General features: G+C 42.4%; 1 protein-coding gene across 1 annotated transcript in view; it reads left to right on the top strand.

Annotated features, from left to right (window-relative positions):
* Positions 1-1,288: 1,288 nt before the first annotated feature.
* Positions 1,289-27,601, top strand: part of NFATC2 (nuclear factor of activated T cells 2) — a 180,650-nt gene continuing 154,337 nt past the window's right edge. Inside the window, exons 1-3 of the mRNA XM_070940048.1 lie at positions 1,289-1,421; positions 22,258-23,290; positions 24,254-24,422. Of these exons, the coding sequence (XP_070796149.1) occupies positions 1,289-1,421; positions 22,258-23,290; positions 24,254-24,422 (1,335 nt within the window). The remainder of the gene's footprint in view (positions 1,422-22,257; positions 23,291-24,253; positions 24,423-27,601) is intronic.

The raw sequence follows: 27,601 nt of genomic DNA, 5'->3' as shown, positions 1-27,601 counted from the left end.
CCTCTAAAAGGATGCAGATCAGAGGTGGGTTTCAGCAGGTTCTGACCAGTTCTGGAGAACCTGTAGCGGAAATTTTGAGTAGTTTGGAAAACCGGTAATAAAAATTCTGCCTGGCCCTGCCCCCATCTATTCTCTGTCTCCCTAGTCCCAGCTGATCGGGAGGGAATGGGGATTTTGTAGTAACCTTCCCCTGGATTGGGGAGGGAATGGAGATTTTACAGTATCCTTCCCCTGCCATGCCCACCATGCCATGCCACGCCCACCAAGCCACACCCACAGAACCGGTAGTAAAAAATTTTTGAAACCCACCACTGATGCAGATGACCAGCTGTCTGCAAGAAATATAAATCCTTCCATGCCCCACTCTCCTGTCAGAGTTGAAGAAGCTTCTTGGATGAGAAGCGAAACCTCTTCAAAGAAAAACAACAACAACAACAACAACCAAGAAAGTCCAGTTGCTTCCTGAAAAAAAAAAAAAAAGCTTTGGGACAACCATGACCTGGATGCCTGAGAATCTCTACAGAACCTTAAGGTGAGCACAACCCAGGCCACGACGCAGGCAAGCGTAACGTGCGGAGAGACACACACAGACCCGCATTCCCACGTTCTCAGGGCCGCGCGCGTGTGTGCGCGCAAAAAGCCCGTCCGTTCTTTGGCCAACCTTTTCATCTCTCCTCCCCCCTCAGCTTCCACTTTCTCCCGCTTTGAAAAGAAGCGGACCGGGCAGCGATCAGCCTGCGGGAGACCGACGCGGTGGCAGAGCCGCCGCTCCTGCCCTCCCCTCCCGGAGGCAGCGCCGCCTTCTCTCGCCCCAGGTGGCTCCCCGCGAACAGGAAGTCGCCTCGCCGCGCCTCGAACGGGCTTCAGACGCTCCGGGAGCGAAGCTGCAGCCGTGCAGGGCCAGGGAGCTGCAGAAGTAGTAGCGAGCGCTCCCCACTTTCCGCGGGAGCAGCTTTTTGCGCGTGCAAACACGCCTCTTCTTGCCACGCGGGGTGGCGGAGGGAGATTCCCAGGGCAAACGACCTCCTAGGACCTAGGGGATTCCCCCCCTCTCCCCTCCCCCAGAAGTTTAAAGGAAGCGTGCATTTCATTTCAGTTCATTTCTTTTCTTTTTTGCGAGTTGCATGGTTCAGACGACCGGGGATTATCATTAATTCTTGCGATTGCTTGCGAAGGAGAGGGCAGAGTTGCCTCTCCCGTGTTTTTTTTTTTTTTTTTTTTTTTTGCCTCTTTCCCCCCCCTCCTCCCCAATTAGAATTGTAAAGAGATCATCCTTAGGCGTTAAGAGATGGCTTCCAGTCCAAACGATTCGGATCCGAACTCCCAGCAAGGGGACGACGATCCGAATCCGAATATCAGTCCTCAAGAAGAGCTGGACTTCTCGATTTTATTTGATTATGACTATTCGCAGCCAGTAGCAGGTTTGTGACTTTAGATTATTCCTCCTATTGTTAGTCTATGACTATCGACACACCTTCAAGCTTGATAGATGCTTTTTCAAGAGAACCTAGGGGTGTGTTTGGAATGGATGGATGGGGGTATGTGTGTTCTGAAGGATGCATGGTCCCAAGGACCAAGGAATAGTTTTAACTATTGTTAACTGGTGTCATTGGGTGGCCGGGATCAGAAGTTTCTTTAGCACTTGGGTTGGAAACTCTTATCTATCTGATCAAGAGTTGGCTTGGCCTGGCTTGGCCTGTACAGGAAAAAGTGGTTTTTTTGCAATTAACCCTAAAGAGGGCAGCAGGGAAACTTTACAATGTTTGCTGAGGTTAACTGGGATCATCTGCAGTTAAGGAAAGTTTACCTTTCTTCCATCAGATTGGGTTGAAAGTCAGCCTGTATCTTTCTGTTTATCTCTAGAAGGATGGATAATTAGAAACTCTGATTGCTGATTTTTTTTTATAGGATGGGCAAATCTAACAAGCAACAGCAGAATGGGAACTGTCAAGAAAATAAAAAATTATAGTACCAATAGAATCATATCTTAGCACACCAAAGATTCCTCTTTGTCATTTCTGGGTCATGTAGATAACAGCTTTTTTCTTTTCATGACTTTCTGTTTTATCTGACAGCATCAAAACTTCATTGCACTCGTAATTGTTTGTTTGTCCTAATGCAAAGCACAGATCCAGAGGGTAGGGCCAGAAACAACTCTGAAATTAATATTGGACAATGGCTCTGGTCAAGCTTGCTAAAATTAGTAGGTTGAGTAACAGAAGACAAACAAATCTTTGAAAGTCTTGACTGAAAGCCAGAATACAACAATTGTAAGTTCATGTAGTATTTGTAAGGTGCCATAGAACATCACACTATTTCTACCAGCCTCAGGGCAGTGATTGCATTGCTCATGTTTTCAAAGTGTGTGTCTTTGGATGTGATAAAATATACCTGCTTTATGTCCCCATAAAAATATCATACCTATTTATTTATTCATGCATCACACACCTTTGTTACACATTGGGAATATCTAAAAGTCAGGATACTGGGATGTTTCCTTATTTCATAGTACATAGATATTTGGCAAACACGATCTGTGAAAAATCCTGGGGGCATGTTTTAATATGCGTCGGAAATTGCAGATGATGTGGAAAACAACAGCACACTTCCTGATGTGAGTTTGCCTCTTAATTAGTCATCAAAATGGACAGTATGGTTTCTCGGTCGTTGTTTGAGTGTGGTCAGTTTTCTTTTGGCAGGGTTTTCTGTACCATGTTAACATAACAAATTCTATAGCAAATTGTTTTGAAGTCTCTACTGCCATCCAACATTAACCACATCTACCAAGAAATGAAGCAAGAGCTGGGATTTCTCAGTTAAAAAAAACCCCAAACCATCACTCAGACTCAATAATCTTTTTCTTTTTTAGGGGGGTTCACTTCTTAAGCTCTGCTATTAAGATTTTTTTTTTTAAAAAAATTAAGAACTATTTGCTACTATTTAATTGTGAATCTCTTGACAGCAGCTAGAATTGTATTTGCTAAAAATTGGAAAGGAGAAAAGTTAGCTAATGATGAAGAAATTATTAAGAAAATGATGGAATGTGCTGAAATGAGTAAACTGACATTTGAAATAAGAGAGCAGGAAGATAGACAATATTATTTGATATGGGATTTATTTTACCATTGGATAGAGAATAAGAATTGGAAATAATTATGATATAAATGGATGTTGAAACTTTTGGAAATAAGCTAGCATGTTTAGTGATAAATTGAAGAGAAGAGAAGCACAAAAATGCCACCAACTGATACACTGTCTATAATTGTATGGAATGATAATGTTTTTATGTTTTGTTTTGTTTGTGTTTTTGAAAGTAAAAAAAAATTATTGGAAAAAAAAAGAACTATTTGCTACTGTTGCTAATACTAAATAGTGAGAACAATCAACCAGTGGAACAGCTTGCCTTCGGAAGTCTCATCACTTGAGACTTTCAAGAAGAGATTGGGCTGCCATTTGTCAGAAATGGTGTAGGGTCTCCTGCTTGGGCAAGGGGTTAGACTAGATGACCTACAAGGCCCCTTCCAACTCTGTTTATTTATTTATTTATTTATTGGTTTGATTTATATGCCGCCCTTTTCCAGAGACTCAGGGCGGCTTACAATGCGTTAAGCAATAGCCTTCATACTTTTGTATAAGACCTGCTTAGTAGGACTTTCGCCCCCCCCCAAGTGGTGTTCTTTTTTATACAAAGTCAGCTTATTGCCCCTACAAACCGGGTCCTCATTTTACCTACCTCGAAAGGATGGAAGGCTGAGTCAACCTTGAGCCTGGTGAGATTTGAACTTGCAGTAATTGCAGGCAGTTGGTGCTACTTAACAGTGCTTTAGTCTGCTGCACCACTAAGGCTCTTAATCTGTAATGTGTAAAATATCTTAGGTCAGCCTGTGACTCAGGATTTGGTCCTGCCTGCTTGTTATATGCAACCGTGAAGCAACAAAGAGGCTCTCCCCTCCCTCTCCCCAAATCAGAGATGGAAGAGGCAGATTCATAAAGAAAGAGATTGCAAAAATATAGTTGCAAATGTAAAGGTGCACAGTGCATTCCTCGCTCTATTCAGTGAGTTGAAGGCTGCTTTGACCTAGAAAGAGAGAGCAATTGACTTGGATCCCGGGAGTTTTGCATTGCAAGCCACGATACTGTTTGAAAAAGAACAACTGTTTGTAATTCAGATATAATCAAAAACAGACATGTGGAAACCTGCAAAGCATTCCCTTCTGCATGCTTCTGAGCCATTATATAAATGCAAATTAAAGCCTTTTCTTTTGCTATTGTGACCTCTTAATATTAGTGACATTGTTGTGATCACATAGTTTTGTTCTGACCTAGGCTTCAGTAAAACACACGAGTAGTCCCAAAAACCTTTTATTGCAACAGCTGTGAATTCTGTTCATTCACAGATGAGTCCCAAATAGTTGTAAAGAATCCTTCGGGATAAGGCTGATAATCACCCACTTATCTCCCTTGAAACGCTGCCAAAGACCTAATTGGCAAAGCCACACGGAGTCCAGAATCAAACAGAGCTTCAGATTTTAAACTGAACAGAATTAACAATGTTACTTCCTGCAAAGGCCCACGTGCCTTTGCTCCTCCTTTTAATCTTATGGGAGGGGCCAATCATCTCCAAGCCCTACTCCTGAGTCATCCCTTTTGTTTTAACTGTTCTTGCCTTCTGGCAGCTCTGCACATGCGCGTACTGAGAACAGGCTCCCCTTGTCTCTCTGCCTCGCTGAGGTCCGACTCTGGAGGCTCTGGAGGCAGCACTTACCTCCCAGATGGCCCTTTTTTTGCCTCCGATGCAGAGCCCTCATCCGAGCCTTCCCCAGACTCCAGGACTGGCCCATGTTCCTTCCCAACCTCCTCACTGTCCGACTCTGCTGCCAGCTCCACAGGTCACCGGCGGACCACAACAAGTTTTAAACAGTTTGCATTTTCTTATTTACCAACATACTGCTTATTTTGCCCTGTTGGGATGGAATATAATCAATAACTGCATGTAATCTCTCTCTCCCACCCCACTTTTCTTTAATCCTGGACATAAATTGTTTCAACTCCTACCCTCAAAACGACGCTACAGAGCACTGCACACCAAGACAACTAGATACAAGAACAATTTTTCCCCCCGAATGCCATCACTCTGCTAAACAAATAATTCCCTCAACACTGTCAAACTATTCACTAAGGCTGCATTACTATTGCTATTGGTCTTCTCATTGTTCCTGTTGCCCATCTCCTCCCACTTATGACTGCATGACTGTAACTTTGTTGCTTGTATCCTTGCAATTTATATTGATATTGATTGTTTCCTAGTATGATTTGATTGCTTATTGTACCATAGGACTATCACTGGCTGTTGTGCCTTGTAATTCTTGATGAGTGTATGTTGTCTTTTTATGTACACTGAGAGCATATGCACCAAAGAAAAATTCCTTCTGTGTCCAATCATACTTGGCCGATAAAGAATTCTATTCTGTTCTATTCTATTCTATTCTATTCTATTCTATTCTATTCTATTCTATTCTATTCTATTCTATTCTATTCTATTCTATTCTATTCTATTCTATTCTATTCTATTCTATTCTATCTGATTGCAAGAGAACAGCAACGATCAAGCCTTGGTGGTGCAGCGGACTAAAGTGCTATTAAGTGCTAGCACTTAGCTGCCAGCTGCCTGCAATTAGTGCAAGTTCGAATCTCACTAGGCTCAAGGTTGACTCAGCCTTCCATCCTTTCAAGATAGGTAAATTGAGGACCCGGATTGTGGGGACAATAAGCCAACTTTGTATAGAATAACAGCGCTTGCAGGGGGGGGGGCGAAAGCCCCAATAAGCAGGTATATACATAAAAGTATGCAGGCTATTGCTATAATGCATTGTAAGCTACCCTGAGTCTACGGAGAAGGGCGGCATATAAATTGGACTAATCAATCAATCAAAATTCTCAGCAATCATGACCAAATAGCTCAAAAGTGCCAGGCTGGGTCTGTCATACTTTTTTGAATGATTTTACTGCTGGGGACAGACTTTGTAAATGAGACTGGCATTACATGAAAGTCTTCCTGTAGATGGGATATATCCAGGGGTGAAATCCACTTACCTTCCTTACCGGTTCGGAAGTGCACGCACTGCGTCACATGCGTGCGCAGACCCTCTGTGCATGCACAAAACCTGTTCATGCACAGAGGGTAAAAAACACCCGGGTGGATGGGCAGAGTCTCACACCACAATCGCTGCCGGTTCTTTGAACTACCGGCCACAATCGTTACCGGATCCCCCAATCCGGTCCAAACCAGGAGCATTTTACCCCTGGATATATCCAAAGAAGGTTTAGATACACAACTGCAATGAAGGCAGTCAAACATTGTCAAACATCAAAAGAAAAAAACAAGAAAGTCCAGTTGCCTCCCGAAAAAGCATCTTTGGGACAACCATGACCTGGATGTCTGAGAATCTCTACAGAGTTTTAGCAGTCCAACATTCTTGTGAATGAATATATTATTATAGAATGAACAAAGGTTTGCTGATTTTATTTTTTTCTGAATGTGGCCAAGAGGGAATATAAGCAAGAGTGATTGATTGTACTTAGGGGTAGACCTACTACAGTTGTTTTTAGGTCACACCTTTTGAACAAATGACAATTGTGAACATAACTTAGAATGTGTAAAGTGATATAATCTTACAGTGCCAAAACTGTGACAGAGAATATCTTTTCCTGTGAAATAATTCAACAGTAGTTGCTAATTTACATTTCCGGTGGTGGGTCTAGAGAAATCAATACAGTCAATATTTTTACAGCTTTAATGCATATTCAGTTAAACAATAAACCCAGCCTGCTGGTTTATTACCAAACTTTGGGAAATCTGAGGTTATCTTTGATTCCTAGGTGTACAGAGGGGGGGAAAAAGTCACTGATGTTCTTATTGTATTTTATAACTTGTATTTTTAAAATTATTTTATAAGTTATTTTATAAGTTGCATTTTAGTGGTTGTTTTAAACCAAAAGCAAAAGTAGGGCTGCAAACTTAAATACCCTTAATAGAAATAAGCTTAACTGAACCAGTGAAACTTAAAATGCATGCATTGGATCATGATGGAAATCTCTTTTGCCTACCTTTATGGGGGTATCAATTTCCTCATGTGATATAAAGAGAACTCAATGATGTGATCCACAGAATAATGTTAAGCTATCGTACTTTTCAGTTAACGTAAGTTTCTCAGATCTGCACTATGATTGTGACAGTCATAAAACAATAAAAAAGTTAGCTTGTCAGTCCCGCTAGGTAGATCAGACCAGGAAATCAAATCCACAGGAAGACTAAAACTACTTTTACTGAGATTGGCTATAATAGCTGAATCTTGTAAGTCTGTTTGTGTTTTACCTCTTCCTCTTTGTACTTCGGTAAATCGGCATCTGAGCCACTTCTGAATGTTATTTCATTCCTTTTATTTAGGAATAAAAAATCCTTCAGCCCCTTTTGCCTAGGAAACAATTCCTGCATATCTCCACAAGGTCATTTTTCTTACTCTTTACAAAGCAGGATTTCTTAACCTTTTTCTGGTATTGATCCTTTTGAATGCGGTGGCCCCTTCTCTATGAAATTTCAGAAGTTGGTGAAAATGAAGTTGTATTTTTTTCTCATTCAAGTTCCTGGATTCTTTGAAGCTTATCATGGATCTTGGGTTAAAACTTCCTGGGTTAGAATTTTTCTGTATCTTTGAGACATCATACAGTGGTTATCCAGATTTTTGCTCGACATGGAAGAGTATTATGTGGGAATCTAAATGCTGGCTTTTCCAGCATCTTATAGTTAAAAGAAGTCTTGCAGAGTGTTGTATTGGAAAAAAATAAATAAATCATGGCCAGTTATGGTGCTTTACTATCTCAAGCTGATTAACCCACCCAGAGAGTAAAAGTTTAAGTATCATGATTAGGGTGATTACACTTGGTTCAATGTTTTGAACCAAAGCATTCTGAAACCCATTGGATGGATCTGGTGAAGATACACATTGTGCTTAACCTATTTCATGAGTTTATAAGGATACAGTTTGGGCTTTTTGTAGCTACCATATGCTTTTCGAGATCAGGTGGTGTGTGTGTGTGTGTGTGTGTGTGTGTGTGTGTGTGTGTGTGTGTGCGTGCTTATAGGATCCAATGCAGCAGCATTGAACTGAATGAGATTATTGATGTTATCACAATACTTTCATTATTGGACAAAGGACTTACTGGTACCTTATAGGTATGCCTGTCCCCTGTAATGTAATGTATTGTGTGAATTGCACCTAGTCCTAGTAGGGGAATAAAATTGCTACTAAGGCAAGTCTGCTTAGTATAATATTTTTAAAATATTTAATTTTTATGATATTTTGAAATAATATCTTTCAAGGATCAAGCTCACTTCAACAATCAAAGCATAGATGGGAAGTTGGTGTAGCAGAAAGGTGTTTGCTTAAACTCTCTTCTTTCACAAATTGATTGGAGGGTCTGCCTTCCATAGGTAAAGGTTCCCCTGCATATGTGTGCTAGTTGTTTCCGACTCTAGGGGGCGGTGCTCATCTCTGTTTCTAAGCCGAAGAGCCAGCGTTGTCCAGAGACATCTCGGTGGTCATGTGGCCTGCGTGACTAAATGCCGAAGGTGCATGGAACGCTGTTACTTTCCCACCAAAGTGGTCCCTATTTTTCTACTTGCATTTTTACATGCTTTCGAACTGCTAGGTTGGCAGAAGCTAGGACAAGTAATGGGAGATCACCCCGTTACGCGGCACGAGGGATTCGAACCGCTGAACTGCTGACCTTTCTGATGGACAAATTCAGCGTCTTAGCCACTGAGCCATCGCGTCCCTTCCATAGTATCTATTTTAGATTGCAATCAAGATCATTGTACTTTTACTGCAAGTCCCCTCTCCCCAGTAGAACTCAACTTTGAGAAAACATGCAAAGGCTTTAGAAAACCTGCAGGGTTGATGTTGATTCATTCTTAAAGGATATTGTCCCAAATTAGTTAGTTCACATCAGCAAGATGTATATGGCACTATGTGGCATCGTGTAGACATGACCGGAAAAATCTTAGTTCAAACTTCTGCTTAAATCACCAAGGTTGCAGAGTGCTTGGGGCAATCACTTTCCTTTATCCCAACTGAGATTTTGAAGTTGATGTGAGGATAAAGCAGGAGAGGAATGTATCTTGGCTTCAGTTTGGAGGAAGGATGAAATTATCATTATAACTTTTCATCCTCTGTGAATGGAGAGTAAAGGATGCCATGAACAGACTTGGAAAGCACTTCCAGAGACTGTTTTCCTTATGCTGAGTGCCTGAATGCCATGAATATTAATTTTGGGTATTTCTGAGATGGAAATCATTAGTGTAAGAGAGATCACAACAAAACATATAATCTGGAGGACATTCCTTGCTTTCAGAAGACACCATTATGGGTCTGTAAGTAATCCTTTGTACATCAGTGATCTTTAATGTTCCAAGATTAAAGCATGTTTACGAAGAGATGGATCTAACAAAAACAAAAAACCTTTAGTCCACATGTCGAAGTGTGCCTGGAAATTGTGGACGATGACTGTTTTCTCAATTATGTTAGCTTCATTGGAACTGAAATTAGTTTTGGATGTTCACCAGAAATGCAATTTTAGCCCTGGGTCAGGATCCCAAACTTTCTCTTCTTTCCTGTAAACATTCTCAAAACTGTGTCCCAAAGAAATTCCAAAATCAAGAGGAAGCAGTAAATTTGTGTTGAGCCTTTAGAACTAGATTATATATACACATATTTAAGCCTGAAACAATTAAACATGGATTGGGCTCCTTGCTGATCTGGCTTTGTCAAAAATTTTCTGTTATCTGATATTACCAAAAATCCTCTGAATTTTCATTGGAGGAATTTAATACATTCAAAAGCCCACCAGGAAATATATGTTTGTTATACTTATTTTTATACTGGCCAACTTTTAAGACTCAGAGTGGTTTACAACTCAAGATCATAACATCATCATATGAAATCCTTAGTTACCCCAAATTGACATTACTCAAACATCAATAAACCATAAAAGCAAAACTGTTGCCCAATCTCATACAAAACAAAACAAAAATCCAAACTTCACATGTTATAATTAAAAAGTCCTATCTAAACAAAAGAGGCTTGACAGCTTTGGAGAAAGCCAAAAGAGATGGTGTCAGGATGACCTTGAGGGCAGGTAATTAAACAACATCATGGCCATATCAGAGAAGAACTATGTCTGGCTGCACAATTTATCTCTAGCATAGTTAGGACTTTCAGCATCTGTTCCTTGATGCTTGCACAGTATGGGCAGAAACCATTTGGAGGAAATACAGATGGTCCTCGATTTATGACCATTTGTTTAGCTGCTGTTCAAAGTTTCAATGGTGCTGAAAATGATCCAGTCCTTGCACTTATGACCATTGCAGCATCTCCACAGCCATGTGGTCCAAATGTGGGCCCTTGGCAACCGGTATGTATTTATGACAGTTGCATCCTAGGACCATGATGGTGAACCTATGGCATGCATGCCCAAAGTGGCACCCGAAGCCATGTCACCTGGCACGCGCAGCCTTGCCTGTTTGTCTTCCGGATTTCTGGCGTGCATGCAGGCACAACAATCAGCTGTCCTTTGCACGCACAGCAGTGCTGAAAACCGGTGCGCATACACGCCGGCCAGCTGATTGTCAGGTGTGCATGCGTGCCAGAACCCGGAAGTTCAGCTTTTCTGGAGCATGATCCCTTCGTGTGGCAGTGCCAAAAACCGGCCTGCACACATGCACCAGCCAGCTGATGGGCATCCATGTGCGCTAGAACCCAGAAGTTTGGCTTTTCCGGAGCGTGGCCCCGATGAGGGAGCGCACACGATATTTCCCCACGACCTTTTTGGTACTCGGTGTTGAAAAGGTTCACCATCACTGTTCGAGGACTACATGTGATCATCGTTTGTAACCTTCCCATCTGGCTTACAACAAGCAAAGTCAGTGGGGAAAACCAAATTTGCTTAACGGCCATGTGATTTACTCAGCAACTGCAGTGATTTGCTTAATGACCATAGCCAAAAAAAAAAAAAAGATAATAAAATCTGGCACAACCCACTTAACAACCATCTTGCTTAGCAGCAAAAGTTCCAGTTTCAATTCTGGTTGCAAATCAAGGACTACCTATAGTTCCTTGAATAACCAAACCATGCAGATTGCGGAGCTTTGAAAGCAGGACTTTGAATTAAAATAAAAACTCAGGAAATTCAGTGTTGTATTACAGTAGCAGATCTCTACCATGTTGTGCCAACTGCATTTTCTGGCAGGCCCATGTAGAAGGCTTTGCAGTAGTCTAAACCTGTCAGTTATTATTGTTAGGTCTTCTTGCTCCAGAAAGGTCCGAAATTGGTTACCAGCTTAGCTGAGCAAAGGCTACCAATTCCTAATCACTGTTCTAGCAGGAGCTGTAAATCAAGGAGAATTCCCAAGTTCTCATTCCCAGAAATCCTATCCTCTTCCTGTTCCAGAACTATTACTGGATCTGGAACAAAGCCACAGTGTTTCTCACAGAGATTTCATTTGAGCTTGTTTAACCCCTTCAGTCCAAAATAACCTCTTGGCACTATGTCAGGATTTCATTCCTCAGTTCAGCCTGCAATGGCTGCGTAGGGCTATCATCAGCAGGCTAATGAGACCTTAGTCAACCTCTCCCAGTGGCTTCCTATAGGGAAGAAGTCTGAGTTAGCTATGGATCATAGGCTTGAGTATGGAACGCACAGTTCTCAGATGGACATGCTCAGTTGAGCTTACTCTCAAGCCCAGGGAACTGCATTTTTAACTATTCCCAAGGTAGCAAGAAAAACCATGTGTCAGAGGAGGGCCCTGCCTTCTTGGCTTGTTTCAGTATCCCCTTCCTCTGCTTCTCAAGACTTTCTTGACTTTTGTTAGGAAAGATCTGGGATGAGAGGGGAGGGGAGGGGAATTGCAAGGAGAAGATATCAAAGTGGAAGGAAACTTTGAGTCCTGAACTTTTTTTCGGAGAGTTCTTCCAGTTTGCAAAAAGATGTGGAGACTTTGGAAAAAGTGCAGAGAAGAACAACTAAGATGATTAAAGGCCTGGAGACTAAAACATATGAAGAACGGTTGCAGGAATTGGGTTTAGCTAGTTTAGAGAAAAGAAGGACTAAGGGGTACATTATAGCAGTGTTCCAATATTTCAGGGGTTGCCACAAGGAAGAGGGGAGTCAAGCTATTCTCCAAAGCACCTGAAGACAAGACAAGAAACAATGGGTGGAAACTAATCAAGGAGACAACCAACTTGGAAATAAGGAGAAACTTACTAACAGTGAGAACAATTAATCAGTGGAATAACTTGCTTCCAAAATACTCCAATGCAGGAAGTTTTTAAGAAGAGATTTGACAACCATTTGTCTGAAATGGGAGTCGGATTAGAAGACCTCCAAGGTCCCTTCCAACTCTTGTTATTCCTTTGATTCTGTTAAGCATTATTGTGATATATTTCTGAACCCTCCATCAATATCAGTCAGCCGGGCGGTTTGTGAGCATCTATTAAAAAGGCAGTGTCAAAGGAAAATGTATAAGCAAGAAAAAAGTAGCAATCGGCAGATAGAAACAGCTAATAACAGCAGCAACCAGTGAAATTTCAGGAAATAATGTTTAATCAATTAATAGTATCCGTTAGGTTTGAGAAAACTTTGTAGAAATGAGTTTTCTAAAAGGTTCTTAACCTGTTATCAGAAAGTCTAGTGTCGGTGCTGGGGAAATGTGTATTGGGAAGGCTACAAAGCTGGTAGAAGAGAATATTTGTAGCTCAAGGTTGAGTACCAAGCAGTCCTTGGTGATGATTCAAATTAGTCTGTTTTCTGGAGAATACCCTGAATTATAACATTGGCTCTATCCACACAGCTGCTATAAACAATATTTTCATCTCCCAAGGGGTAAAGGGAATTTTCTTCATGAAATAATTTCTCAGCACAATGCAGGTCCAGGTAGGGGACATGTTTGTTTGCGGAAAAGGAGAATTACACAATTCCATCACTTTTAGACTTCTCAGAGTTGTACCTCAGTTTCTGATCTTAACATATAAAAAAAGGGACCATATGGGGAGCCACTTTGGAGCTTTGTCTGATTTTATTTTCAAGCATGCAAAGCAGAATCCTGATGAATACTTTTCTTTAAGAGTCTCAGCCATCCAGGTCATGGTTTTATTTTATTTATTTATTTATTTATTTATTTATTTATTTATTTATTTATTTATTTATTTATTTATTTATTTATTTATTTATTTATGTAATTTATATGCCGCCCTTCTCCCGAAGGACTCAGGGCAGCTTACAAAGAACAGAACAAAAATTACATAAACATTAAAAATCTAATTAAAAATTGATTAAAATTATTCAAAAATCACCCCTACGGATCAGCCCATTTGATGAAAGAGCCACGTTTTCAATTCGTGGTGGAAGGAGAGGAGGTCAGGGGCTGATCTAAGGCCAGTGGGCAGCCCATTCCAGAGGGTTGGCGCTCCCACAGAGAACGCTCTCCCCCGAGGGGCCGCCAGCTGACATTGTCTGGCTGACGGCACCTTGAGGACGCCCACTCTATGGGAGCGCACAGGACGATGGGAGGATGGCAGGAGATGATCCTGCAAGTACCCCGGGCCTAAACCATGTAGGGCTTTATAGGTGAGCACCAGTACCTTGAAACGGACCCAGAGGACCACCGGTAGCCATTGCAGCTCGCGCAAGAGAGGTGTCACATGGGAGTAACGAGAAGCCTCTGTAACACGCAGCTGCATTCTGGACTAGCTGTAGCCTCCAGGTGCATCCCAAGGGCAGCCCCATGTAGAGGGCGTTACAGTAGTCCAACCGAGACGTAACAAGGGCGTGAGTGACCGTGGCAAGGGCATCCCGGTCTAGGAAAGGGCGCAACTGGCGCACCAGGCATACTTGTGCGAAGGCCCCCCTGGTCACGGCCATCAAATGGTCTTCTAAAGATAGCCGTGAATCCAGGAGGATACCCAGATTGTGGACCCTTTCTGAGGGAGTAAGAACCTCCCCTCCTATCACAAGTGATGGGACCACTTTGGGTTGTCCCAAAGCTGCTTTTTTTCAAGAGGCAACTGGATTTTCTGGTTTTTCTTTGAAGTCGTTTCGCTTCTCATCCAAGAAGCTTCCTCAGCGCTAAAAAGCTTCTTGGATGTGAAGCAAAACATCTTCAAAGAAAAAAAAAACAGAAAGTCCAGTTGCCTCTTGAAAAAAAGCAGCTTTGGGACAAGAAATGTGAAACCTTTTGCCTCAAAATAAAAGTTACAGTCATAAATATAGAGAGATAATGAGAGTTATGCAGGAGCATGAAGGTATGTTGAGTTGGATCAAAACTGCATGCCCAAAATTAATGTTTTTGGTCTATGTCTATGTCTATGTCTATGTCTATGTCTATGTCTATGCCTATGCCTATGCCTATGCCCATGCCCATGCCCATGCCCATGCCCATGCCCATGCCCATGCCCATGCCCATATCCATATCTATCTATCTATCTATCTATCTATCTATCTATCTATCTATCTATCTATCTATCTGTAAATTTTCACGGGTAGAGGTATGCAAGTTTTGGTGTATTTGGGTCTTTTCCCGTGTAAGATTGAGAGTATCTTGGCGACGTTTCGACGTGGTCCCACTCGTCATCTTCAGGCTGGTGTCTTTGGCTTGTCAACGGGGTAGCCTGATTCACTTAACAACCTTGTTACTAACTTAACAACTGCAGTGATTCATTTCATGGCAGGAAAGGTCGTAAGATGGGGCAAAACTCACTTAACAAATGTCTCCCTTATCAACAGATAATTTTGGACTTAGTTGTGGTCCTAAGACAACCAGTAAGAAAATCAGAACAAGCCTAGGTTTATATTAAACCCAATAAATATTTCAATAAATAAATTGAAGTCTGGATTGTTAGAGAATAGAAGTGTTAGCCATGAGCTTTCTTTAGTGGTTTGCAATGGAGACTGCTTTCAATTAGTCCTACACGGTACCTACATGATGAATTAGACAAAACCATGGCTGAAGTATGTCCAGCTGCACGCTAATTTGTTGCATGCTAACTGGCACAATCTGACATTGCCATTTTAGTCAGGATGGAATAAACAAAAAAAATAAATAAAACCCCACACTTATTCCTCTGTGTTCAATAAGTTGTTGGCCGGTCTTCCTGTCTTTTCAGCAGAGGCATTCCAGCACAACGACGGTAGTCTGCATGAAGCTACGTCTAAGCTGGCATGATTAGCAGCTGGGTTTATTAATTACAGGCTCCCAGTTTTGGTGGCCATGGAGTCTGGATTGGAAGATTTATATTAGACCAAATTGGATTACTTAATATTGAAAGCAGGAACTGCAGGTTTTGTACTAGCCTCATGCTTTGTCTATTCAACAACTGGGCTGGCAATATACCATCACGGATGTTTCCGTGACTACAGACTATGACAGGGGTGTCAAACTCAAGGCCTGGGGGCCAGATCCAGACCACGGGGTGCTTAGATCTGGCCCATAAGACCACCCTGGAAACAGTGAAGGACCGGCCCATGGTGCCTCTGCCAGCGAAAACGGGTCTGGAGCTCTGTTTTTGGCTGCAATGACCTCCTGCAACCCTCTGCCAGCAAAAATAGAGCATGCAGCCCTCCCAAGCTCTGTTTTCGCTGGCAGAGCATTGCAGGAGGCAGTTGCAGAGCGCTCGGGCCACCACAGGTGCCCCTAACATGAGTGACATTGCGCTGGCCACATCCCTCGCAGCCACGCCCCCCCCCAGTCCCCCCCCCCCAAATCAAACACAATCCTAATGCGGCCCTCAATGAACTCGAGTTTGACACTCCTGGACTATGATGTCACAAAACATATGCATTGCGGCATACCAGCTTAGACAGTGGCAAGCTTTGGGGATGTATCTCCGCCCCCCCCCCAAACACCCCCTACCCCTAAGAGCTGGGAGATGTGGTGGCTCAGTGAATATCACCTTCCTTCTCACTCTAAGATGAGCCAAGATAGCCCAGTGGAACCCAACAGTGGTGGGTTCCAACTGGTGTTACTACCGGTTCTCTTCGCACACTCGCTTTGCTCGCACATGCACCAAACTTGCGCTCCGCGCATGCGTGTTAGATTTCTGGCCAGCTGAGGTGTGGCAATCCACTCTGCTGCGCCTATCAGCTGGGCTAAAAACCATGACATAAAGGTAGGAATAAAGCGGGGGCGGGCAGGAGGGCCCAGCTCCCAGTCACAGATAACCGGTTCGGTGACGTCACATCGTCACCACTACCGGCTCGGCCGAACCGGGCTAAACCGGGAGCAACCCACCACTGGAACCCAAGGAGTTTATGGTGTTCTTTTGTAGGCTGAATTCAGCATTTCAGACAGATGCACTGGTGTCCCTTGCAGGGAGTCAAGTTCATGCAAAAATTGGTAGCATTATATTTTGCATCCATGCAAAGTTTTCCTGGAGTTATAAAGTTCGTATTCTGTTCTTCTGTTCGTACAATATGAAAAAAAGGTGATGATTTCACTTGGTTGTCCGTTAAAATTAATTTTCCTGCACAGGAAAATAAGCAACTAAGGTGACAAAATAATAACTTGTGAAGCACCAAGTGGGCTTCGCAAAGGAGTCCCAGATCATCACTCTTGAAAACTCAGCTCCAAGGAATCAAAAGTTATCAGATTTTTTAAAAATATAGTATAAAGGGGAAAGGGGAAAACATAATCTGACCGAGAAACAATCATATACATTCTATTCAGCTTTAATTATGTTAAGCTCTAAAATGCTCTTACACTTTATTTTTTGTCTGGTTTTGGTAGTGCAGCTCTGCAAATCTGCATTCCTCCTGTACTGTATATAGATGATAGTAATAGAGTATATCCAAAGTTAGATGTAGCAGGTTACAATGAGAAAAAGTGCTATACACGTAGTCCTTGATTTAACATCTGTTTAGTGATGATTCAAAGTTACGGTTGTTTCAGAAAAAGTTATTGATGACCTCGTTCCCATACTTATGACCACTGCACCATCCCCAAAGCTACATGATTGAAATTTGAATTCCTGGCAGCATGTATTTATGACAGTTGCGGTGTTTTGGGGTCATGGGATTGCCATGAGCCTCAGTGGCGCAGTGGTGAGAGTGCAGTACTGCAGGCTACTTCTGCTGACTGTCGGCTGACTGCAATTTGGCAGTTCAAATCCCACCAAGATTGACTCAGCCTTCCATCCTTCCAAGGTGGGTAAAATAAGGACCCAAATTGTTGGGGGCAATAAGCTGACTCTGTATATGGTTGCTTAGAGAGGGCTGTAAAGCACTGTAAAGTGATATATAAGTCTTAAGTGCTATTGCTATTCGCAGCCTTCTGGCAAGCAAAGTCAATGCGGAAGCCAGATTCACTTAGCAACCGTGTTACTAACTTAACAACTGCATCGATTCACTTAGCAACTGTGGCAAGAATGTTTGTAAAAAGGGGTGTATGGAAAATTCAGCAACTGTGTTGCTTAGCAACAGCATTTTGGGCTCATTTTTGGTCATAGCTTGAGAACTACCTGTACTTTAGCCTAATGGACCATGGGAGAGTCTAGGGAGTGGCTATCCTACATCTCTTCCTCCATGGTGCAACTCCGGACTGTGTTGTCGCTTGTCTTGTGCTCCTCCTTGGAATGCCCTTCCTTCCTTCCTTCCTTCCTTCCTTCCTTCCTTCCTTCCTTCCTTCCTTCCTTCCTTCCTTCCTTCCTTCCTTGGAAACTGTTGCGTTACTGTTGTTCATCACAAGAATAAATTAAACAAATCCATCAGTCTAGTACAGTGGTGAAATCCAATTTTTTTTACTACCGGTTCTGTGGGCGTGGCTTGGTGGGTGTGGTGTGGCTTGGTGGGCGTGGCTTGGCAGGCGTGGCAGGGGTAGGATACTGCAAAATCTCCATTCCCACCCCACTCCAGGGGAAGGATACTGTAAAATCCCCATTCCCTCCCCACTCCTGGGGGAAGGATATTGCAAAATCTCCATTCCCACCCACTCTGGGGCCAGCCAGAGGTGGTATTTGCCGGTTCTCCAAACTGCTCAAAATTTCCGCTACCGGTTTGCCAGAACCTGCTGGATTTCACCCTGGTCTAGTATGAGAATATAACCATTGCGGTCCTGGATTCATGGCTTGAATCCTTTCGAAAGCGTAGATACTAGGGATTGAAGCAATGCCATGCACAATCAAAGTAGGCTAAACTGTCAAACCATGGCAACCTCCACTTAATCGCAATCCAAAGTGTTTGTGAGAGAGAGAGACCAATCACCCCTCAGCTAAATTGTAAAATGGATTATTCGTGGCCGTTTATAGATCTTTCATGTCTCAGTTGCTAAGATCTTGAGCATGTTTTGCCACAAGCCAGAAAATCAATGAAAACAGGACAAGCGTGAGTCTGTGTCACAAGTGAGTTTAAAAATAGGATTGATTTAAAATACGAATATATTTGGGATTTTCAGTATGATTTGAACTTGCAGTAATTGCAGGCAGCTGGCAGCTAAGTGCTACTTACATTAAAATTTTAATGTAAATTTTAATTTGTTCTTAGCCTGGGATTTTAAATTTGTCTTGGGCTAAATTGATTTAATTCGATTTTACTTCTGCTCTTAAATTTTTGTATTCTATGTGTTTTATCTTGTGCCTGTTCACCACCCTGAGTCCTTCGGGAGTAGGGCAGTATATAAATCAAATCAAATCAAATCAAATAAAATAAATAAAATAAAAAATAGCACTTTAGTCTGCTGCACCACCAAGGCTCCAGCCCTCCAGCCAATGATGAAAGATGCTTAGAGATTTAGATAATCAATATCCTGACTCTAATTTGAAAGTAGTATTCAATAAGGTCTTAAGAATGTCGTAGTGACATTTCATCAGTTTTCTGATATCACATTAGACTCTTTTACCACTGTCGTATGAATAATGTAATTGGAAAAATATAAAATCTAAGACATATTTTTTAAAAATTGCATGGATGCATTATATTATCAGGGACTAGTTAGATAAATTCTCCTACTGCTGCCTGGTTGAAAGAAACCACCTATTGCTTAAAATTATATATGGAACTGTGCAAATTGTAAGCTTCATTGCACTGTTCTTTGGTTTGGCTGCTATGTATCTGCCAAAGGTTTTATTCAGCTGAGTATTTCAGACACCTAAAGGCACATATTGCCCTCATTTTTAAAGAAGTACATTTTGCATGAAAAATAGTTTTTCTAGATTTTTTTATTTTTCAGGAGAAATTTTTTTAAATGTTCCTCTGGTTTACAAAAGATAAAGGCCCTTACTTTTTTTTTTATAAATTCTCAGTTTTAAAAAATTAATCTGAATTCTAATAACATTTTAAAAAATACAATAGAAACACAATAGACAATATAGATATAATTTTGTTACAAAGGGTCATATCTGAACAGGCATTCTGATCAGCGGTTTTTTTTTTTTTTATTTAATGGGCAAAAACAAAATTAGCTGTATTGGTCTGCAAGAAAAAAAAAATCAACATCTATAGTAGAACAATAAGTTGAAAGTCCCTAAGGATTGAGGCAGCTGTAAAATTTAATGAAGAAAACAAAGGAGTTGCTAAGTTACAGTTTTTTATTCTTGCGTTCTTCTGAATAATAATCCTTCATTAGGGAATACCCTTAAAAATAGTAGGTAGTTTAAAAATAAATGTAAACTTTAATGTAACCCTATTTGAGATTTTTATCCATTTTATTTATTAGCTTTATATACCATCTTTCCAGGGGAGGGTTTCAAAACTGGTTGCTACCAGTTCGTGAGCATGCGCAGAAGCGTCCGAGCGTGTGGGTGGAGCCTCCTCCCGTCACCACTGCTACCGATTCGCCCAATCCAGGACAAACCGGTAGCAATCCACCACAGCATCTTTCCTTTGGGAGTTCAAGGTGGCATCTCCCTTCTCTTAATTTGTTTCCCACAAGAACAACTCGGTAGGGTAGGTTGGGCTAAGAGCAAATAGCAAATCTCAGTACAGGTAGTCCCCGAGTTACGACCACAGTTGAGCCTAAAATTTATGTTGCTAAGTGGACGATTTGTTAAGTGAGTTTGTCCCATTTTTACGACTTTTCTTCCCACATTTGTTAAGTGAATCACTGCAGGTATTAAATTAGTAACGTTGTTAAGTGAATCTTGTTTCTCCATTGACTTTGCTTGTCAGAAGGTCACAAGAGGTGATCATGTGATTCTGGGATACTGCAACCCTCATAAATGTGAATCAGTTGTCAAACATCCAAATGTAAATCACGTGACCAAGGGGATGCTGCGACAGCCATAAGTGTGCAAAATGGTCATAAGTCACTTTCTTCAGTGCCGTTGTAACTTCGAACGGTCACTAAGTGAACTGTTGTAAGTCTAGGGCTAACTGTACCTTCGTAAAATGAGTGCTAAAAATGAATGGAGAAATTTTGTGATGTGCAAATACTAGTAGAAAGATAATGGGTAACATGTGGACTATTACAAGGGAATAGTATGATGGATATAAGGTAAAGGTAAAGGTTCCCCTTGCACATATGTGCTAGTCGTTCCCGACTCTAGGAGGCAGTGCTCATCTCTGTTTCAAAGTTGAAGAGCCAGTGCTGTCCGAAGACGTCTCCGTGGTCATGTGGCCGGCATGACTAAATGCCAAAGGCGCACGGAACGCTGTTACCTTCCCACCAAAGGTGGCCCCTATTTTTCTACTTGCATTTTTTATGTGCATTCGAACTGCTAGGTTGGCAGAAGCTGGGACAAGTAACGGGAGCTCACCCTGTTACACGGCACTAGGGATTCGAACTGCTGAACTGCCGACCTTTCGATCGACAAGCTCAGCATCTTAGCCACTGAGCCACCGCGTCACTCTCTATAATGGGCATATATGTATGTAATTACATTAATGAATAAGCAATATTAAATTAGCAATGAGTGGCAAGTAGCTGAGGAATGTCTTTCATAGTATGAACTGTCCAGTTAAGATTGGAAGAGCAAGCCCTCCTGAAGATATGCTTGGTGACTTTGCTCTTGACACTTTTGCCTGACACATAGCAAAGGGACTTACTTCTCTTGCATCGCTCTCATATGATGGAAAGCACTACTGTATGAGTTGAGTTTGGTCCCGCTTCTTTCGCATTTAGAAATCATGTCCAGGTAGCATTTGTCGTAAACACCTGAAGCTAGATGTGCTTGAGTGCTGGTACCAGTAGCGTTGATCTACTGATTTTCTAATGCAATATGACAACCAGAAAGCTAGAAAATGATGAAGTAAGCATGTATGTTTATCCATAGGTGTATCATACCATTTTCCTTTTTTTTTTTTTTTTTTTTTTTTTTAGAAATGAAGTAGGAGGGACATTTCAACATTGTGTTACATTCTGGGAGATTTGCAGCTAGGATCTTGTCTATTGTGCCCAGATAGGATCTTGTCTGTTGTGCCCAGATAGACAACAATCAGATGAGCCAGAGAGTAAAACACAGGATTGCCAGAGGGCTGAAGATTGGTACCCAATTAAACAGTGGTCAATGGCATACCAGGGGTGAGGTTGGAAACAGGCTGTCATGGGTGCATTTCTTGAAAAAGCTATCCGGAGGGTCAGCAGTGAGTGTGGAGTTTCATCCTTGCTGCCAGTGCACCAATTGGCTGTTTGGCAATTGGTGCCATGTCAAAGGTAGAACAGAGTAGGCTGGTGATGGTGTGATTGGGCCAGCCTATATCCTGCAGCTACTGCTTGCTCTCTGATCCACACCAAGTGTGCCATTGCCAGTGGTCAAAGCAAAGCATGATCAGAAGGCAGCTAATAGTGAAATACTGGATTGGGGGGACAAAATATTTCCAGGCCAGTGCAATACCCTGGATACAAGTGGGGCGGGGTGGGTTCTACTTACCTTTACTACCGGTTCAAGAAGCGCGCACTCTTCTACACATGCGCAGATCACCGGTGATGATGTCATGGCAGGTGGGCGGAGCGTCCCGCCGGTTTTACTACTGAACCTGGGACAACCTACCACGGAAGTGGGGGCACATTTCTTTTCATTCTCTGGCTCTTACTCGGAGAGTGCCCGGTGGGCCTTCCCCTCTGAGAAGGCTGACCTGCTACCTTATGCATGCAGTCGGGGTCTGTGTATAATGTAACCTTTTCCTAAAGCGCTATCGCTAATGCCTTCTTGTTAACCCAAGATTGCTCAGCTTCTGCAGTGGTATGTCTAGTCTTAAAAGCGACCCTTCTTTTTCCAGAAGAACCGACTCCTTCACATAAAATCATCAGCCCACCCACTGGAGTTACTTACCCTCATGATGATGTCTCGGATTATGGCCTCAAGCCGTACCCCTTCGCTTTGTCTAGCCTTTCGGCAGATCACATGGGCAGATATGGACAGCCAGATAGCATAGGGTCAAAATGCTACTTGGACCCTCTCAAGGCTGCAGGTCCCCCTACTTTGAGCCCTAGGATTGAGATAACACCATCTTATGAACTGATTCACTCAGGGGGGGCCTTCAGCAGCAGAGACACAGATCTATTGGTAGAGCATCAGTCCAGCTCAGCTACCGCTAGCCCAAGGTTTACTCTGCCGGTCCCTGGCTTTGAGAGCTACCGAGAACCGCTGTGCCTGAGCCCTCCTAGCAGCGGCTCCTCTGCAAGCTTCATTTCAGAGACAAATTTCTCTCCTTATACTTCACCATGCGTTTCACCAAATAATGGCCCTAGTGATGACCTGTGTCCACAGTTTCAAAACACCCATGCTCATTATTCCCCTAGAACCTCGCCAATAATGTCCCCACAAGCAACTGTCGTGGAGGATACCTGCTTGGGGCCACGTTCACCATCATCACGTCCCAACTCAAGGTCGTCATCACCAGGGGCAAAACGGAGGTACTCTTGCACTGAGCTCTACGGGAGTCAGCATCCACACTCTTCTCCACGGCAGTCGAGGACCCCTTCTCCACAGGCCTCTCCCCACATCTCTCTGAGAGAAGACGGAGCGACAGTTACTTACACCCAGTTGTCCACCTCATCTAGTCTCATGGATGCCATGAACAATCTCACCACTGACCCTTCCTGCGGAGTTCCCACAAAAATATGGAGGACCACTCCAGATCCTTCGCCATTGGTTTCCCACAAAGCCAGTATGCCATGCCATGTACTTCAGCCCATCGAATACATTGGATCCTGTGAGCAGGAGAATCGAAGGAACCCACCGCCAGATTCAATCCTTTTAGTGCCGCCATCTTGGCCGAAGCAGCTGATGCCTGCGATACCAATCTGCAGGTAAGTAGCAAGTCTTGCACATTTATTTATGAGCCACAGTGGCACAGTAGTTAGAGTGCAGTACTGCAGGCTACTTCTGCTGACTGCCAGCTGCCTGCAATTTGGCAGTTCGAATCTCATCAGGCTCAAGGTTGACTCAGCCTTCCATCCTTCGAAGGTAGGTAAAACGAGGGCCCAAATTGTTGGGGGCAATAGGCTGACTCTGTAAACCACTTACAGTGGGCACTGTAAAAGCAGTATATAAATCTAAATGCTATTGCTATTTATGGAGTTATGTAGAATTTGTCTCATAGATACGTGTATATCTGTGAGACAGATTGCGTACAATAGAGGAGGATTTCTTTTAATGAGGGAAGAACTCTCCTGTTCTACTTTTTCTCCTAAGCTTCCCTAGATATTCTTCTGTTGGAGATAACAGCACAAATGCATGTTCCCCTAGTAAATCAAAGTGCATAATATTTGAGGAGAGCAAATCACTGCAGTGTAGAAACCAGCGTAATTTGTTCCTCCTCCTTGACAAGGAGGAAGCTAAACTTTTTCTACTTTTCATTACATTCCAAATATCTGATTCATCAGTATTTGCACACGAAGATTGAATGGCTACTGAAAATGCTCTTTTAAGTTCCTTCAGGACCTTGTGAATAGCCAGCGGGGATTTGAGTCGATCTGTTCATTATCATTGATCCTTCTTGAATTAATTGCCACTGGTTCTTATTTGACTCCTAGTTAGTGATCATTAGTAAATTGTGAGGCAAAGAATCCATCCCACTGATACGAGTTAAGCAAAGGTGTTTTTTAATTGTTCTCCATCTCCTGCCAATCAGTGATTGATCCAGCCCTCTTGTATTTTGAAAAAAAACCAAGATTGTTTGAGTCATTATTGTTCAGCCTGTTCTTGTTATCTATATGTTGAAGTAAACTTCTTCTCTTTCCTAACTTAAACCCAAACTTTCTTCTCCCCAGCATTCCTGTTCAGTCTCTTCCACCTCTTGAGTGGCCTCTATCCAGCCATTCGGGCTCCTACGAATTACAGATTGAGGTGCAACCCAAACCCCACCATCGTGCTCATTACGAGACGGAAGGGAGCCGAGGGGCAGTCAAAGCACCAACAGGGGGACATCCTGTGATTCAGGTATGTTGTGTTTTATGGGGGGGTATTTTACAGTGCTGAGGGGTATTTGGATCCCCAAAAGGCAAGGGTCCAGCATGCTTTGATCCAGCATCAGTACAATTCTTCCTGTCTATCAGCTACTCCTTAAAGAAGCCAGGCCTTTTCCTGGGTTTATAAAGTAGTTATACATCCCTAGTCTAATGAAGAGAGGGACTAGAATTATATGAAAGCAGTCTTCCAGTGCTTGAGAGGCTGCCATAGAGGAGAAGGGGTCAGCCTATTCTCCAAAGCACCTGGTGGCAAGATAAGAAGTAATGGGTGGAAGATCCTTAAAGACAGATCCAACCTGGAATTAAGGCGAAATGTGAGAACAAATAATCAGAGGGATGGCTTGCCTCCAGAAGTTGTGAGTACTCCCATCAATGGAGGCTTTGAAGAAGAGACTGGACAGCTATTTGATATAGGGCCATGATGGCGAACCTATGGCCCTCTCTGTGGAGATGTGAGCTGTCACCCCAGTTCAGCTCCGCTGCACATGTGCTCATGCCTCCCACCAGCCAGATGGTCTTCGGGTCTCTGCTGTGCATGCGTGGGGGGCGGGGCACGTGCGGGGGTGGTGATATGCAAGCAGGGCACATGTGGGGGACCATGCACACATGCGCGGGGGTGGGACGCAAGTGCAGGGCTGGCTTGTTTGTGTGGCCTGGTTTCTGGCATGTCATGGCCTGGTGCTGGCCCATGGCCTGGGAGTTGGGGACCCCTGCACTAGACCAAACTGGCTCTCCAAAAATGTTGCCAAGGTTGAACAACACTGCTCTATCAGGCCTGGAAAAACAGAGAACTATTCTTTTGAAAACAGGAGTTGCCAACTTACTCAAGCCAACAGATCTTCTTTTCTGCTGTCCTCTCATGCTAAAGAGATTGAGTTGTATTTTTCCTCGTCTGGAAGCGAAAGAGGAGCAAAAATACATCTACTGGTAAATTATTCTCTTCTGCCTGCTCATACAGCTTAAAAGCTCAGTTCCAAAAGATGCCATCTTGTACACAGATAAATAAGGCTTTTGTTCTCATGTAAAGGACATTTTGTGGTTGGGACGGAGGACAAAAAGGGGGCATTTCCTAGGGCTAGAGAAAAGAACATGCTGTAAATGTATCAGCTGAATCAACTTTCAATTGATAAGGCTAAAGAGATACCACCAAACATCCTAAGTTGGCCCTTAACACTAACATTTGAGCCATTTTGAAATTTGGTATAGAAAGTTTTGCAAAAAATAACTTTGGTTTTGGTATAGTTGAGTATGGAAGTAAATTTGGAAGAATTTCCTTTTCTAGGATGGTTTGCACTGTACTGTAAATATTCTAAATATTCTAAAATCATGTGAAGTATCAGATGAATGTATAAAACCTTAGTAAGACCACACCTGGAATACTGTATCCAGTTTTGGTCACCACATTACAAAAAGAAAATGTGGAGATTTTGGAAAAAGTGCAGAGAAGAGCAACTAAGATGATTAAAGGCCTGGAAATTAAAACGTGATGAACAGTTGCAGGAATTGGGTTTGGCTAGTCTAGAGAAAAGAAGGAGTAGGGGGGGGACATGATAGCAGTGTTCCAATATCTGAGAGGCTGCCACAAAGAGGAGGGGGTCAACCTATTCTAATCAAGGAGACAACCAACTTGGAAATCAGGAGAAACTTACTAACCAGTGAGAACAATTAACCAGTGGAACATCTTGCCTTCAGAAGTTGTGAGGACTTCATCACTGGAGGTTTTTAAGAGGAGACTAGACAGCCACTTGTCTGAAATGGTATAGGGTTTCCTGCCTGAGCAGGGGGTTGGACTAGAAGACCTCCAAGGTCCCTTCCTGCTCTATTCTGATTAAATAATTCTGCTAGAGACTTGTGGACTGAAGCACCGTCTTGCCTTTTCTACAGTGGGTACCATAAATCAAGCAGCCAGTTTGATGTTTATTGGCCATACTGCTTCTTTCTTCAGCAATATCTTTGTCATGTGACGCCCAATATAAGATCTCTTCATTGACATGGTTACAATTGCGAGAAAGAGAAGAAGGAGGTCAACTGAGGTTTGCCACAGTTGGCACTTGGTTTAACGAGGTGTTTGATGGCATGTTGTAAACTTTATGCTGTTATAAAGATACAGCGGCCTAGGCTAATTGGGTTCATGAATTCATAAGAGAAAGGTGAATGAGTTGGAGAAGTTTTTGCTGATTTAGACTAAGGTCACTGATACCACGGGGCAGTTTTAAAAACAAGGGTAGAAAGCGTCTTCCCTCCCCATTTATTAAATTTGTATCCGTCTTTTCCACCAAAGTGAGCAGAGGAGGCTGCTATCAATGATCGAACATAATTATAAAAACAAAAGTTGAATTAAACCTTGAAAACAGGCAAATAAAATCCCCATCAACCAAAAAGAAAAAAACAGTACACACCCATTAAAACTTGTGTCAATAGACAAGTCGAATTGTGTGTCCAAAAGTGTGTCTGGATAAACATGTCCCTAGAGAGCACTTAGACTTTGCTATCTGATCAGTTTAGCCAGTATGAACAGTGGGAGGGGATGATGGAGATTGTAGTCAGATGATAATTGGATACCACCCTGTTTTAAAATATTCTCTTGCCTTTATTACAGTTGTGTAAATGAAGGCCAACTTGCTGGATAAATCAAGTTTAGTCTAAGTGATAGATGGAATTAAAATTTGAGGTCTCTGCACTAAATAATGTGTTATCGCCAGGATCCAAAGGAGAAACATTAAATCTGTTGATTTTTTTTTTTTTTGTAGTGCTGAAGAGGCAAATGTACTTAATAGAGATGAAACTTTAGATTTCCTTTTGAGAAAAACTACTCCAAGGGAATTCTGGTTCTTTTGTTTTCCATTCTGATATTCTGGTATATGTATCTGGTTGATCCATATTAAAGTCTATCATACTGTCATAAAATGGAAGGGATGGAAGAGAACTGGGAGATCATCTAGTCTCACCCTCTATCCAATGCATGAATGCTTTACTGCAAGCAAGAATTTCTTCTTTTTTGATGGAGTATTCTGGTTCTACAGGTAGTCCTCGACTTCACAACAGTTCATTTAGGGACCATTCAAAGTTACAATGGCACCAAAAAAGTGACTGATGACCATTTTTCACACTTACGACCATTGCAGCATCCTCGTGGTCATGTGTTCAAAA

The sequence above is a fragment of the Pituophis catenifer genome, unplaced genomic scaffold (genome assembly GCF_029215685.1).
Source record: "Pituophis catenifer annectens isolate HBS135680 unplaced genomic scaffold, rPitCat1.0.hap2 SCAF_3, whole genome shotgun sequence".
NCBI classification, from domain to species: Eukaryota; Metazoa; Chordata; class Lepidosauria; order Squamata; family Colubridae; genus Pituophis; species Pituophis catenifer.
The sequence above is the reverse complement of the archived record's forward strand: the minus strand, read 5'-3'. Positions and strand labels throughout refer to the sequence as shown.